The 12,785-nt window shown below is 39.1% G+C and overlaps 1 protein-coding gene across 1 annotated transcript in view; it reads right to left on the bottom strand.

Moving 5' to 3' along the window:
* LOC109919086 (A disintegrin and metalloproteinase with thrombospondin motifs 15) overlaps positions 1–12,785 on the bottom strand; it is a 42,578-nt gene that overhangs the window by 6,745 nt on the left and 23,048 nt on the right. Inside the window, exons 4-6 of the mRNA XM_048615642.1 lie at positions 10,383–10,666; positions 4,266–4,443; positions 33–208 (exon numbers count right to left, since the gene is read on the bottom strand). Of these exons, the coding sequence (XP_048471599.1) occupies positions 33–208; positions 4,266–4,443; positions 10,383–10,666 (638 nt within the window). The remainder of the gene's footprint in view (positions 1–32; positions 209–4,265; positions 4,444–10,382; positions 10,667–12,785) is intronic.

A 12,785-nucleotide genomic window follows, 5' to 3' on the forward strand; every position in this document is an offset into this window, starting at 1 on the left:
AGACAGTAGCATAAAGTATTCCATTTGCTTACCTTGGGTGCAAGAACATAGAAGTATCCAGTACCATTTGCTCTGCAGACAAGTTTACATTTGTCTTTGGGTGATACCCCTGAATATTTGGGAACCCAAACAACAGATGGTGTGAGTCGGTTTGTATTGACATTATATCCATTGAAGGATTCACATTGCTCCTCTCTGAAACTTTTTCCTGTGATTCAAGTACATGACAAACACAACCGTTAATAGACAGTTAGAAAGCAGTGAACACAACTGTAGTGTGATCATATTTTATTTGACTATAACTGAAGATCTGCATTCTTAGAAAGATTGTGAAGTTTCATCATGAATGAAAGAACAAGGGCTGCGGCATGCAAAGCAGATGCTTCCATTAGTCCACAGGTACACACTAGCATTATTTTCAAAGTGCTCTCACAGAGACTCCAGCATCCTTGAAAACTGCCAATGTAACAACCTTATCCAAAAAAGGAGGGAGATAAAAGAAAGAAGTATAGAGTCAGTTGGCTTATCAATTGTCATTGGGAAAATGTTAGGGTCTATTATAAATGACATGACAGCACAGTGTTTAGAAATACAAAATATAGTCAAGCAAAATTAGCATGGTTGCAAAACGGGAAAATTATGTCTGACAAGTTTATTAGGATTCTGTAAGGTCACAAGCAGGATTGTTAAAGGTGAAGCTGTGGTTATAATTTAGTTAGATTCCTAGAAAGCATTTGATAAGGTATCCAATGTTATGCTACTTAATAAAGAGTCTAAGGTATTAGGTGTCGTACATTAGCATAAACTTGCTAATAGAAAACAGATAAGAGGGGCACTTTTCAGGATGGCAACCTGTAACTAGTGCAGTCCCACAGTGATTAGTGCTAGGGCCACAAATATTTACAAAATACCTTAATGTCTTGAATGAGGAAAGCGAAAGTACGATAGCCAAGTTTAGATGACACAAAAATATGTGAGAAGGCAAGTACTGAGAAATGACACAAAGTGCAGAGGGACAGATAGATTAAGCAAGTTGGCAAAAACTTCACAGATCAATATAATGCGGGAATATGTGAGATCATGCACTTTGGCAAAAGCGGAACTGAATATCATTAAATGGACTAAGACTACGGAAAGTTACAGCACAGGGCTATTTGGGAGTCCTTGTGTAAAAATCACAAAGGGCTAGCACATGAGTTCAGCAGGTAATAGGTAAGGTAAGTGGAATGTTGGTCTTTAATTCAAAGGGAATAGGGCAGAAAAATAGGGAAGTCTTGCTAAAACTATACACGGCGCTTGTTAGATCACAGGTGGAATATAGGGAACAACTTTGATCCTCTCATCAATTGACAGATTTTTGATCAAGGCTTATGAGGAAAAGGCAGGAAAGCGAAGGTGAGGATTGTCAGACCAGCCATGAATGGAGGAGCAGACTTGATGGGATGAATAGCTCACTTCTGCTCCTACATCTTATGGTACTCTGATCGAATGCAATCAAGAATTGAGGCAGTCATAGCTATCAGCGTTATTGTTAGAATGATAGCTGCAACATGTCAATGTCAGCACTAGAACAGGGCCATTACTTTCTATATATGTGAACCCAACTCCTTTATCCTGTAACGATAGGATGAGTTGCAATAAAGGTTTGTTACCAAGGCAATTCTAATTACAAAGTTGTAAAGTTTATACCCTGGTCACCTTAAAGGTGTGAACTCTAGCTGGATGTATATATGGTGCAAGCCAATATGGCATTATTCCTGAATACAGAATAGGCTAAAGTATTTGGATCAAGTTTGTGGAGTGTTAGTGTCACAAGAAGTTGCAATTAAATGTAAACAATCAGAGTAAAAATAAAACATGCATGATGTATTTTAGTAGGAAATATAATTGCCAAATACATGTTTGTTATTTAATAAACAAATCAGACCTATTATTGTATGACTAACTGGAAATTACTGGGTTTGAACCAGTTGTTTCCAACTGATTTTTCCATGCAGCCAATTTCAGTTTTATAAGAAAGATGGTTTGGCCATGGCTTATCAATAATGTTCTAAATGCACACACATACACATTTAAAGCATTTTCTCAAATTATTTGTACTATTATTTTTACAGAAGACATGTAGATATCCCAGAGACAGTTGTAGTGTTATTAGTATTGAATATAAAATAATTAATTTATCACAGCAATGTTGAGAATTCACTAAAATGAAGCAAAATACTATGGATACTGGGGATCTGATACAAAAGTAGTAAATGCTGAAGAAGTCATATTACACTCAAAATGTTAACTCTGTTTCTCTCTTCACAAATGCTGCTGGATTTACAGATTTTCTCTCGTATTTTCTCTTTTTATTTGAGACTAGATCCATACTGCAGCAAATAGATTCATTTCCCATTAGTGAAAATGTTTCCTTTAGTGCCTGCGAAATAATACACACAAATGAAGGAAAAGTTGTTCTCCAAACTACCTACTTATTTTCAACCACTGAAGGAAAATAAACCTGCTGTGAACTGCCTTGATTTGACAGCTGTACGAGACCCTTACACAAAAAACCTAAAGTCACATGTTGTCTTCTGGCAAATTAGACCAAAGAGGGAATATATCTGGCAACACCATCTCACTACCTTTATAGGAAGTTGGACACAAAACATCAGACAGTCCTATACCGTAACACTCCACAAACTTGATCCAAATATTTTAGCCTATTCTGTATTCAGGAATAATGCCATATTGGCTTGCACTATATATATTATATATATATATATATAATATATATATCCAGCTAGAGTTCACACCTTTAAGGTGACTGGGGTATAAACTTTACAACTTTGTAATCAGAATTACCTTGTTAACAAACATTTATTGCAACTTGTCCAACTGAATTCTTCTGAATCGGGAGTGAGCAGAAAGATATTTAAACCTATCACATTCTATAGCATCTGAACATCAGATCAAATACACAAGAACAATGTCAGCATCTCTCAAGGATTTGAAATATAATTGTCACGCCCTTTTTGCCAGACAATAGGCCAAATCAATGACTGAGATTACAAAAAAAGAGCCTTAAAAACATGTTTAAGACATACTCTGTTAAAGCTTCATCATTGGCACCTTTCAGAACAGTACCCAAATAGCACTGTTAATTTTAGAAATAGGTAAATGAGGGCACTCTGTCATTGTCCATTGATGTCAATTCAGACGAATAAGGCATCAGTTCATTTAAATGACCTTTCTTATCTAACTACCACTTGAATGAATGAATTTTCTTTGCCTCTCTACCCAGAGAGTCTTCTCTGCATACACACTGCAGCTAACCCATGGAAGGATTAGATTTTGTTATTAAGCATTTGGCCTTGGCTTATCAATTATGTTCTAAAAAGAAACATTTCTGGTGGCAAAACATTCACCAGCCTTAAAGACAACTATGAACAGTGATAAAGTAAATGTTGGTGAAATAATGTAAGTTACTGAGAGCAATGGGAAAAAAAGACTAAATTAATTACATCTCTCAAATCTCTTTAATAAATTATAATCTTTAAATAGGTTCACAATTGTGCATTAATTAATGCTTAATATGAAAATGGGTATTGAGACTATGTTGCAAGGCTTCACAGATCTTATCCTTAAGCATTCTTGGAGATTATTCTTTTCATTTTCTTTCATAACTGAAGCATTAAATACTTCACATTTAAAGCTGCATCGGCGTCAAGCACTTCTTATCAGTCAGTTATAAATGAAAGCTCTCTACTTAACTCTGGCCATGCATGTGTACTCAGACTTTAGAGCAGTGCCATGCATTTCACCAGTATGAACTTCTCTAGGCCTTGCTATCCTTGGAGCCTCTCTGGTGAGATTGCCAAATGATATTAAATTATGAACAGCTTCACAATATTAGTTCCCATCAACTGAAAATTAATGTTGGCACTATTTGGACTTTCCAGTCATTAAAGCATTTCTGCCAACAACATGGGATATAGCCACAATGGTGAGAGAACTCTTTTTTTTTGTCTAATCTGTTAAACTATCCTTCACCTGAAAAATTATCATTGTCAATTTAGAATGGACAGGGAAATTGACTTTGATCTATAGAAAGAACAAAACTTTTGGGAAACCAAGCAAAAGTGTCTTACATTTCCAAAAACCTAGTACTACAGAATGCATACAACTTAATAACCATCATCTGCTAACGTTGAATGAAAAAGCTCAAATTATCAGAAGTTAGATTAAATAACAGCACAATATGTCTTTAATAAATGTCTTACCATTGTCGGGGCATGGATCCAAATTACAGGAACGGTACTTGACACGGATTCCCTCACAATATCTTCCACCATTGACAGGGGTTGGCTTGTTACATTCCCTCTTGGCAAGCTGCACACCGCCTCCACATGTGCGTGAACATGTTCCATAAGGTCCCCACTTTCCCCATCTGCCATCGACCTGGAATAAGGAGTGGTCAACAGTGTTCTTTTAAACCTTCATTTTAGTCCCACAGATTGTATAACTGATGCCAATATTGCAAAATAATACAGATTGACACAATTATTAACTTTAAATGAAACCCAGATGTGTGCGCATTTTTTTATCCATTTTAAAGCGGACTTGATTGGTCTTCCTAAAGCCAAATGTGAATACCTAAAAGTTTGTGATGCTGTGATCAATTACTGATTATTTTCATATATATACATTCTAAATTAATAGACATCTAATATTACTGAAATGAGATGCTTAGTGCTGACCATTCTTATTTCCTTTGATAGGGACCCAATTCCAAGAAATAATGACCATCCATCCAGCCAACTGCAACATGTCAAAAGCAATATTTCCATATTGAACAGCAATTTGGAAGCGTGCTTTCCATGGCCAATTATTGGTTAATCATGGGACTTATTTATTCATTAGGGACTTTGACCCCAGAGTTTCAGAATCACGCCAGCAACCGTGAGTTTATATTATACATTTTCCAGTTTATTTGCAATGGGAGCTTACTTAACTTTCTCATCATTTATTTCAAAGTGTTGTCAACTAAACACTCATCAAGCTTTAAAAACATATGCCATCTAGTTTATTAAAACAAATAAACAGTTCAATTGGTCATCAAAAAACAAAATGCCTTATCATTCCCTAGAAGTCCATTTTGACAAGTATGTTGTTTTACAGACTGTATGCCTTGTCTACACTTAGGAAGTAATGCGGCACAATCTCACATTTGTAACTATTAATACACCAAGGTACCTCAACGAATTACTTGCATACAATAACATATGATCATGATGCTTTTCATTTCAAGCTGCCCTTGTGTTAATATAAGCTGAGATTTAGATGTTGGTGTTTTCACCGATATGGGAGGTTTGATAGCAGACATTTCATCCCCTTACTAGGTGACATCCTCAGTGCTGTTGAGCCTCCTGTGAAGCGCTGTTGTCTTGTGCCTGTTCGAATTTATATAGTCTGGTTTTTGCTGCTTCCAGTAGGTGCCGGTTCCAGCTGTGCGTTGTAATGGTCGGTATATCGGGTCTAATTCAAAGTGTTTGTTGATAGAGTCTGCAGATGAATGCCAAACCTCCAAGAATTCCCTAGCTGTCCTCTGCTTGGCTTGTCCTATGATAGTAGTGTTGTCCCAGTTGAAAGTGTGTTTTTTTCTTGTCTGTGTGCATTGAAACCAAGGACATCGGGTCGAGTCGTTTAGTTGCTAGCTGGTGTTCATGGATGCGGGTTGCTAGTTGTCTGCCTGTTTGTCCCAAGTAGTGTTTTGTGCAGTCTCTGCATGGTATCTTGTAGACCACATTCCTCCTGTCCATTGTATCTAATGGGTCTTTAACCCTGGTCTGTTGCTGCCGGTTTGCGTGCTGTTGTGATTTCTAGCAGACTGAATAGTCTGGCTGTCAGTTCTGAGATTTTTTTTATATTTGGTATTGTGGCTATTGTTTCGGGTTTTGGTGTGTCCTGGTTGTGTTGTCTCTTGGTTAGGCATCTGTGGATGAAGCTGCGGGGGTATCCATTCCTGGTAAAGACCTTGCAGAGGTGTTCTTCTTCCTTTTGCAGATCGGGTGTGCTGCAATGTGTAGCGGTCCTTTTGAACAGGGTCCTAACGCACCTCCTTTTGTGTGAGTTGGGGTGGTTGCTGTGATAGTTTAAGACCTGGTCAGTATGTGTGGATTTCCTGTATACTTTTGTAGGGAAGTCACCGTTCTCTTTTCTTTCCACCATCACGTCCAGGAATGGGAATTTATTGTTGTTTTCCTCCTCTCTTGTAAATTTGATCCCTGTGAGTATGGTGTTGATGAGCCAGTGGGTATTCTCAATTTCTGTTCTTTTCATAATTACAAAAATATCGTCCATGTATCTGATCCAGAGTTTGGGTTGGATCTGTGGGAGGGCTGTTTGTTCCAGTCTTTGCTTTATTGCCTCAGCTATCAGTCCGGAGATGGGTGAGCCCATGGAAGTCCAGTTGATCTGCTCATGTATCCTGCCGTTGAATGTAAAGTGGGTTGTTAAGCATAAGTCCAGTAGTTTGAGTATGCAGTGTTTGTTGATCTGTTCCTCGACCTGTCGCCTGTTGTGTTCATCTAGTAGATTGGATACAGTTACCATGCAGAGACTGCACAAAACACTGCATGGGACAAACAGGCAGACAACTAGCAACCCACATCTATGAACAACAGCTAGCAACTAAACGACATGACCAGATGTCCTTGGTTTCAATGCACACAGACAAGAAAAAACACACTTTCAACTGGGACAACACTACTATCATTGAACAAGCCAAACAGAGGACAGCCAGGGAATTCTTGGAGGTTTGGCATTCATCTGCAGACTCCATCAACAAACACATTGAATTAGACCTGATATCCGACAACTACAATGCACAACTGGAACCGGCACCTACTGGAAGCAGCAAAAACCAGGCCATATAAATTTGAACTGGCACACGACAACAGCGCTTCACAGGAGGCTCCACAGCACTGAGGATGTCACCTAGTAAGGGGATGAAATGTCTGCTGTCAAACCTCCCATATCGGTGAACACACCAACATCTACAACCAGCACCCGAGCTACAAATCTTCACTCAAACCCTGAAGCTGAGATTTACTTTAAATTTGCAACGGACTGTGTATATCCAAGAGAAAGGAAAATCGATCACATATACACACATAATGACTTTAACAACAGTGTTTACTGCAAGATTATTTAGGTTTTACTGGGTGCATTTGCCATTTTCAATCTGTTAACATATTAGATGTAAATTTTGGAAGATATCGACAAAGATAAACTAATTTGACTGTTGTAATGATAGCCTATTACGTGGAAAATATATATCTTTTTTATTGAACATAATGTCAGATAAAATAAATAATGTTTGTCTGTATTAAATTGCATTTCCTCCTGACATATGTTAATAGGAAGCATTATTTTTTACGTTATGTCATCAACAAATTTAAAGATTAATGTTCAAGGGTCTCTGTGGAGTGACTATAACACTGATGTGCTTAAACTGTCATTATTATCTTATTATATTACATTGGTGTCTACTATTTATGAACTCATAACAGGGTAGCTATTACTTGAAATGAATAAGTTAGCACTAGGACTAAACATGAAAGCTTCCTGCAAATGGGTCACCTGTGCTTCAGTCATAATACTCCTGTCTGTGAATCAAAGAATTTTAGATTCAAGTCCACCTCCATGACTTGAGAAGTGGCTGATACTCCAGTTTAGTAACGAGTGCTGCACTGTTGAATCGCTATTTTTTTGGATGAGGCATTAAAATAAGTCCCTGTTTGCCCTCTCTGCTGGATGAAGAAATCCCACATTGAACTACATTGAAGCAGGCCAGGTGAGTTATCACATAACAAACATCAAAAAAAATTCAGATTAGCGGGTCATTATTACACTTCTGTTCGTCAACATTTGTACACAAATTGGATGCCATGTTTCCTACATTATTACAGTGACTACACTTCAAAAGTACTTAACTGGTTGCAAAGTATTTGAGGTGGAATCTTATCGGGCTCCGGGCAACGTGAGTTATTGAGAGATGAGCGGTAGAATCAGCGAATGTGTTTGCTGAGTCCATCTTCACATCAAAACCATCTTGACACATCTTGTCTGGTTCTCTCAAGTGGAGGGGCAAGATTTTCATTAACCACGAGTGAGCTCCCAATTGAAGCTCATTATTGCTTGTGAAACACACTTTTAATAACCCAGCTTTCCAGAGTTGCAATATTACCAAATTTATCTACAAACCAGCAATCTGGAAAACTTGACATGGAAACCAGAGCAGATTCTTGGTGAGTACAACTTACCATTTGCTCCAGAAGGTCTACCATGCTGGGCACCAGGCACCAACATCATGGGCACACACCATGGGCACCAGCCACATGCACCCCACATCATGGGCTATGAATCCTCACAGCATGTGCCTGATCCACTAACAGGAAACTTCTGCATTTCAATGATGTAACCTGAGGCTGCACTGGCAACTCTCATTGTAATGCGCTACAAAGACACTTTGCAGTCAGGGCCATGCATCCAGCTCATGGACTGGACCAGGCTACATCTACAGGCTCTTTAATCAGTGTCATAACATTCATTCACTTTGACCCTACCTGGATGCTCACAGCATTTCTCCAAGGCTTTTCCACATTATCCCCTCAGCCAGAGGCACCAGGCTCATATTAATTCTGTTTTGCCATGCCATTGCACAAAGGCCTGTCGCCAGTAAGCTTGCCTGGTTAAAAGCAGGCCTGAGTCCAGTCACTCATGAAATCCTGGCACAGTACATTAAGGGCAATGTCCAATATCAGTCCAGGCCTTCCTCAGGGCAGTCAGAGTCAAGGTCTCCTGCTGATCAAGGAAGAGGAGCTGAATGACAGCACATTACCTGTTTTGACTCCTTCTGTCCTATTGTGGGCTGTTTTGCTTCAGGCACAACAGGAAGGGAGATGAAAATGGGTGACAGAACTACTACTGTTGGTGCTGGTGGGGAGCTTCCCCAGCAAGTGAGCAAGCCCTGCAGAGGGCATGCAGGAGTAGTGTTATTGTAGGTTGAGGTGGTTGGAAGTGAGGGGTGAAGATGTTGTATACATTAGTGAGAGTGATGGAATATGAACCTTGGTGGGAGGTGAGTCCCATGGCAGAGATTGAGGGAGTGTGAGGTATCGGAGAGAAAATGGTGGCACTTATGCCAATGGAATGGAGAAGGACATTGACTTTCTTCCTACAGTGCCATGCAGTCTTCCAGATGGCTTGAGAATGTTTTAATCTGGGGGGCGAACCCTGGAGCAAGCTGGCGTGGTCTGAGGTCTTGGCTTCCATTGCTGGTCTTTGGAAAACAGGAAATCCCACCTGAATACCACTCCATCCAGCAGAAGCTCCAGGATAATGCCCACAAAGTGGGGCACTGATTTTTCCATCTGCCATGCCCAAGACAAAAGTTAGGAACTGGGCAGGGCAACTCTAGACTGACAGTGCTTGCCTGGGTACACAACGCCCTTTAAAGATGGTGCCTGCACCAGGAATGCCACTCAATTCCAGGATCCCCAGTGAGTGGCAAATTGGTCGGGAAATGGTGTGTGGTAAGGTGGGGCCAAATTTGAACCTGATACTTACAAAACATTTTGAAATGCTAATTAATGTGTCAGGTTTTGGAACATATTCAGATGGAAAGTTTGCTCCACCTCAAGGCAAGAATCTTTCCACAAACCCAACCCAACTCACACTCAGCCAAAAAGCTCTAAAATTCAGCCTTTGGTTCTTGTGAAAATCATTCTCTTTTATACGTCTCAAAAATTATGACTGATGATGAAGGATCCCAGATCATCAATAGTAATTGGACACAAGTATAAAGTTACTAACTAAAATGGTAATTTTAATCTGTTTATGTTTGATGGAATAACACTTTGCACCCAGATGTAACTGTATCAAGGACGGATAATACTGAAATGGGAATTGAAACAAATAATCTGAACTCAATGACACATGTTTCCCAACGAACTGTTATGGATTTTGCTCTGACATGTTTTCCTGCATGCTACTTGTTGTGTTCTTTGTACGTGGAGTGAAACATTGTAATAAAATAAAGTCAATTTATGCACAGAGTTCTGAGATTATTTGCATTTCATAATTTATCCAAGTTGTGTGTGATTTAATCTAATTTTCTTGTTCGTAGATTAGACACTCAAAATTTACCCTGGATGGATATTAGATGTAAACTAACTATACAAGCAATTAGAAAAATGATCCTAGGAAATATAACACGAGCAGATCACAGAATGTGTAAATACAAATATTTCATGTGAAATGAACAAAAGCACAAAACCAAAAGTCACACACATGCATAACTTTCTTTCAAAATGAGAATTACTTGGAGAACTCACCTTATATTTTGTCACGTCATGGGTTGCCACGCAGACACCTTTCATACAGAATTTTCCGTCCCCGCAGTTCGTTCCATCTGCCCATGGGAAGTGCCTTGTCTGGCACACTAGCTGCCCACGTGCCTTCCCAGTGCACCATAGCTTTAGGCAAGGCTGCATGTAAGGGCACGGCTTGGAGTTAACCCCAAATGCCAGTTCACACTGTCGGTTCAAGTTGTAGCTTTCTCCTGGTAAACTATCTGGTAATGTAATTGGCTTCATTGGCTCATCTAGTAGACAGTCACCTGTGGATGATTGAGATAAGCCATTGATATTCCACAGCCACATATTCTTAAATATAAAGCTACGTTTGGTCTTCTCTTCAGGAAGCTTCACTAAAACAGTGTATTCAGTGCAATGACTCAGAGGGCTGGATCTTCTGGTGGTCTCACGTTGACAGTGCAACCTGCTGCCTCTTCAATGCTCAGCTATCTGTTCACTGTACTATTAAGGATGGCAAGCAGGGGTCTGGAAACCACAGGCCTAATCTGAGATCCGACATATATCTTCGACTGCATCAAGGTGGGCACTGCCAAAGCACATCAGGTGAGTGTGAGAACATCTCAGTTGCCTGCATAGAATTCACAGAATAAACGGCAAAGCCTGTATCAGTGTGAGTGACAGGCAGGACTGCAGCCTTTCTTGCCAACAGCTATGCCATTGGGGTATGAAGCCTCCATCAAAATGACAGTGCCATTGAAAAATGATCCCTAAGTTGAAGCCTAAATAGACTAATTAGCTGTCTACTTCTGTGGTAGCCAACAACGGTCCTAATGCACCCCAGGAAATTCTTCTAGAACAGGAAATTCACAAGGAGCTAGATGGGTGAAACTCCCCTCCTATTTTTCTGGTTCAATTCAACATCAACCCACCTCCAGAAACTGGAGAAAATTCTCAGTATGTTCTAGCCGCAAATGTGGCATATTTTTCACAACAGAGAACCAAGTCTGTTTTCTAACATGTTCTGCTTAATGGTCAAAGAAGCAGTACTTATTTAAGAAACATCTGGACCCAGTACATCAGCCAATTAGTTAAACTGTATGTATTGCTCACGTAAATAAAACTCAATACTGATTCAACATCAGTTACAACATTTTCATGGTGTACACTGTGCAATACAAAATTACATCTTTTAGTTAGCTTTAAGGGAATGGGAGCAATTTATTCAATTGCAAATATGGAATGGTTCATAAGTTATCATGTCAACTGGCTACAATCAAATCAGTGAACCTGTTACAGTCCAATATGATTATTACAATCTTCGCCTTGAAGACTTCACAGTTTTTTCTCCTCTCTGGTAACGTTAACAGTATCTTGAGTTTTGTCCAAATCATACAATTGTTTGTGAAATGGAATTACTAACAAACCCATTCTTCAACTAATGTGATGATACACATCTGCCTCAAGTCTATAACCTGAACCATAATGTAATGGTTCACTGGCTTTGAAATTCTCAGTGCTATTTCTCAAGTTTAAATTAACATTCAAAATTAACTCCAAATCAATGATCTGAATACAGGTATTTCATACATGCAAGGATCAAAGGATCCTACTGCACAGAGAGAAGTTACTTAGCTCACTCTGCCGGTGCCAAGTCTTTAAAAGAACTATGCTGTTAGTTCCACTCTCCTGCCCTTTCCCCATAGCCCTGCAATTTGTTTTTCTTTTCACGTATTTAACCAATTCCCAACCCTCTTCAGAAGTTACTTTTCACTACCAGGCAGCATGTTCCAGATCACAATAACTCATTATGTTAAAACAGAATCTTCCCATCTTCCTTTGGGTTCTCTTGTTAATTATTCTAAAACAGTGTTCCCTGGTTACCAACCCACCTAAACAGTTTCTGCTTAGCTATTCTATTGAAGCACTTCACAAATTTGAACATTTCTGTTAAATCCTTCCTTAACCTTCCAAATTGAGGCCCAATATCAGTGGGATTGTATTGAATGATGCAGAGGGCTTAATGGGTCATGTACTGCTAGCTCTTGTGTTTTCTAGTTTCCTTTGTGTTTTCCTCATATCCCTGGCATAATTTTGACAAATCTACAAACCCACTCCAAGTTCTTGATGTGTGCATTTACCAAAGTGCACAACACTTTGGATGAAGCTGTTCTCACAATTTTTATAAGTATTTGGCATACAAATGAAAATAAAATTATATTCCAAATGAGTCTACGACAATGATATCCATTGTTAAGACAATGTAGGGAAAGCCTACAACTCTCACTGATCCAACACAAAAATGCATCAATTATATTCAAAAGTTTCCCTTCTTCAGAATAGTGTTTTTTTTTCCAAAACAGTCTCTGTTAGATTATGTCTAATTTTCCCTTTAATTTTAATTAAAGTAAAGCTTGTCAATGT

This window comes from Rhincodon typus, chromosome 32 (genome assembly GCF_021869965.1).
Source record: "Rhincodon typus isolate 14 chromosome 32, sRhiTyp1.1, whole genome shotgun sequence".
Lineage (NCBI taxonomy): Eukaryota > Metazoa > Chordata > Chondrichthyes > Orectolobiformes > Rhincodontidae > Rhincodon > Rhincodon typus.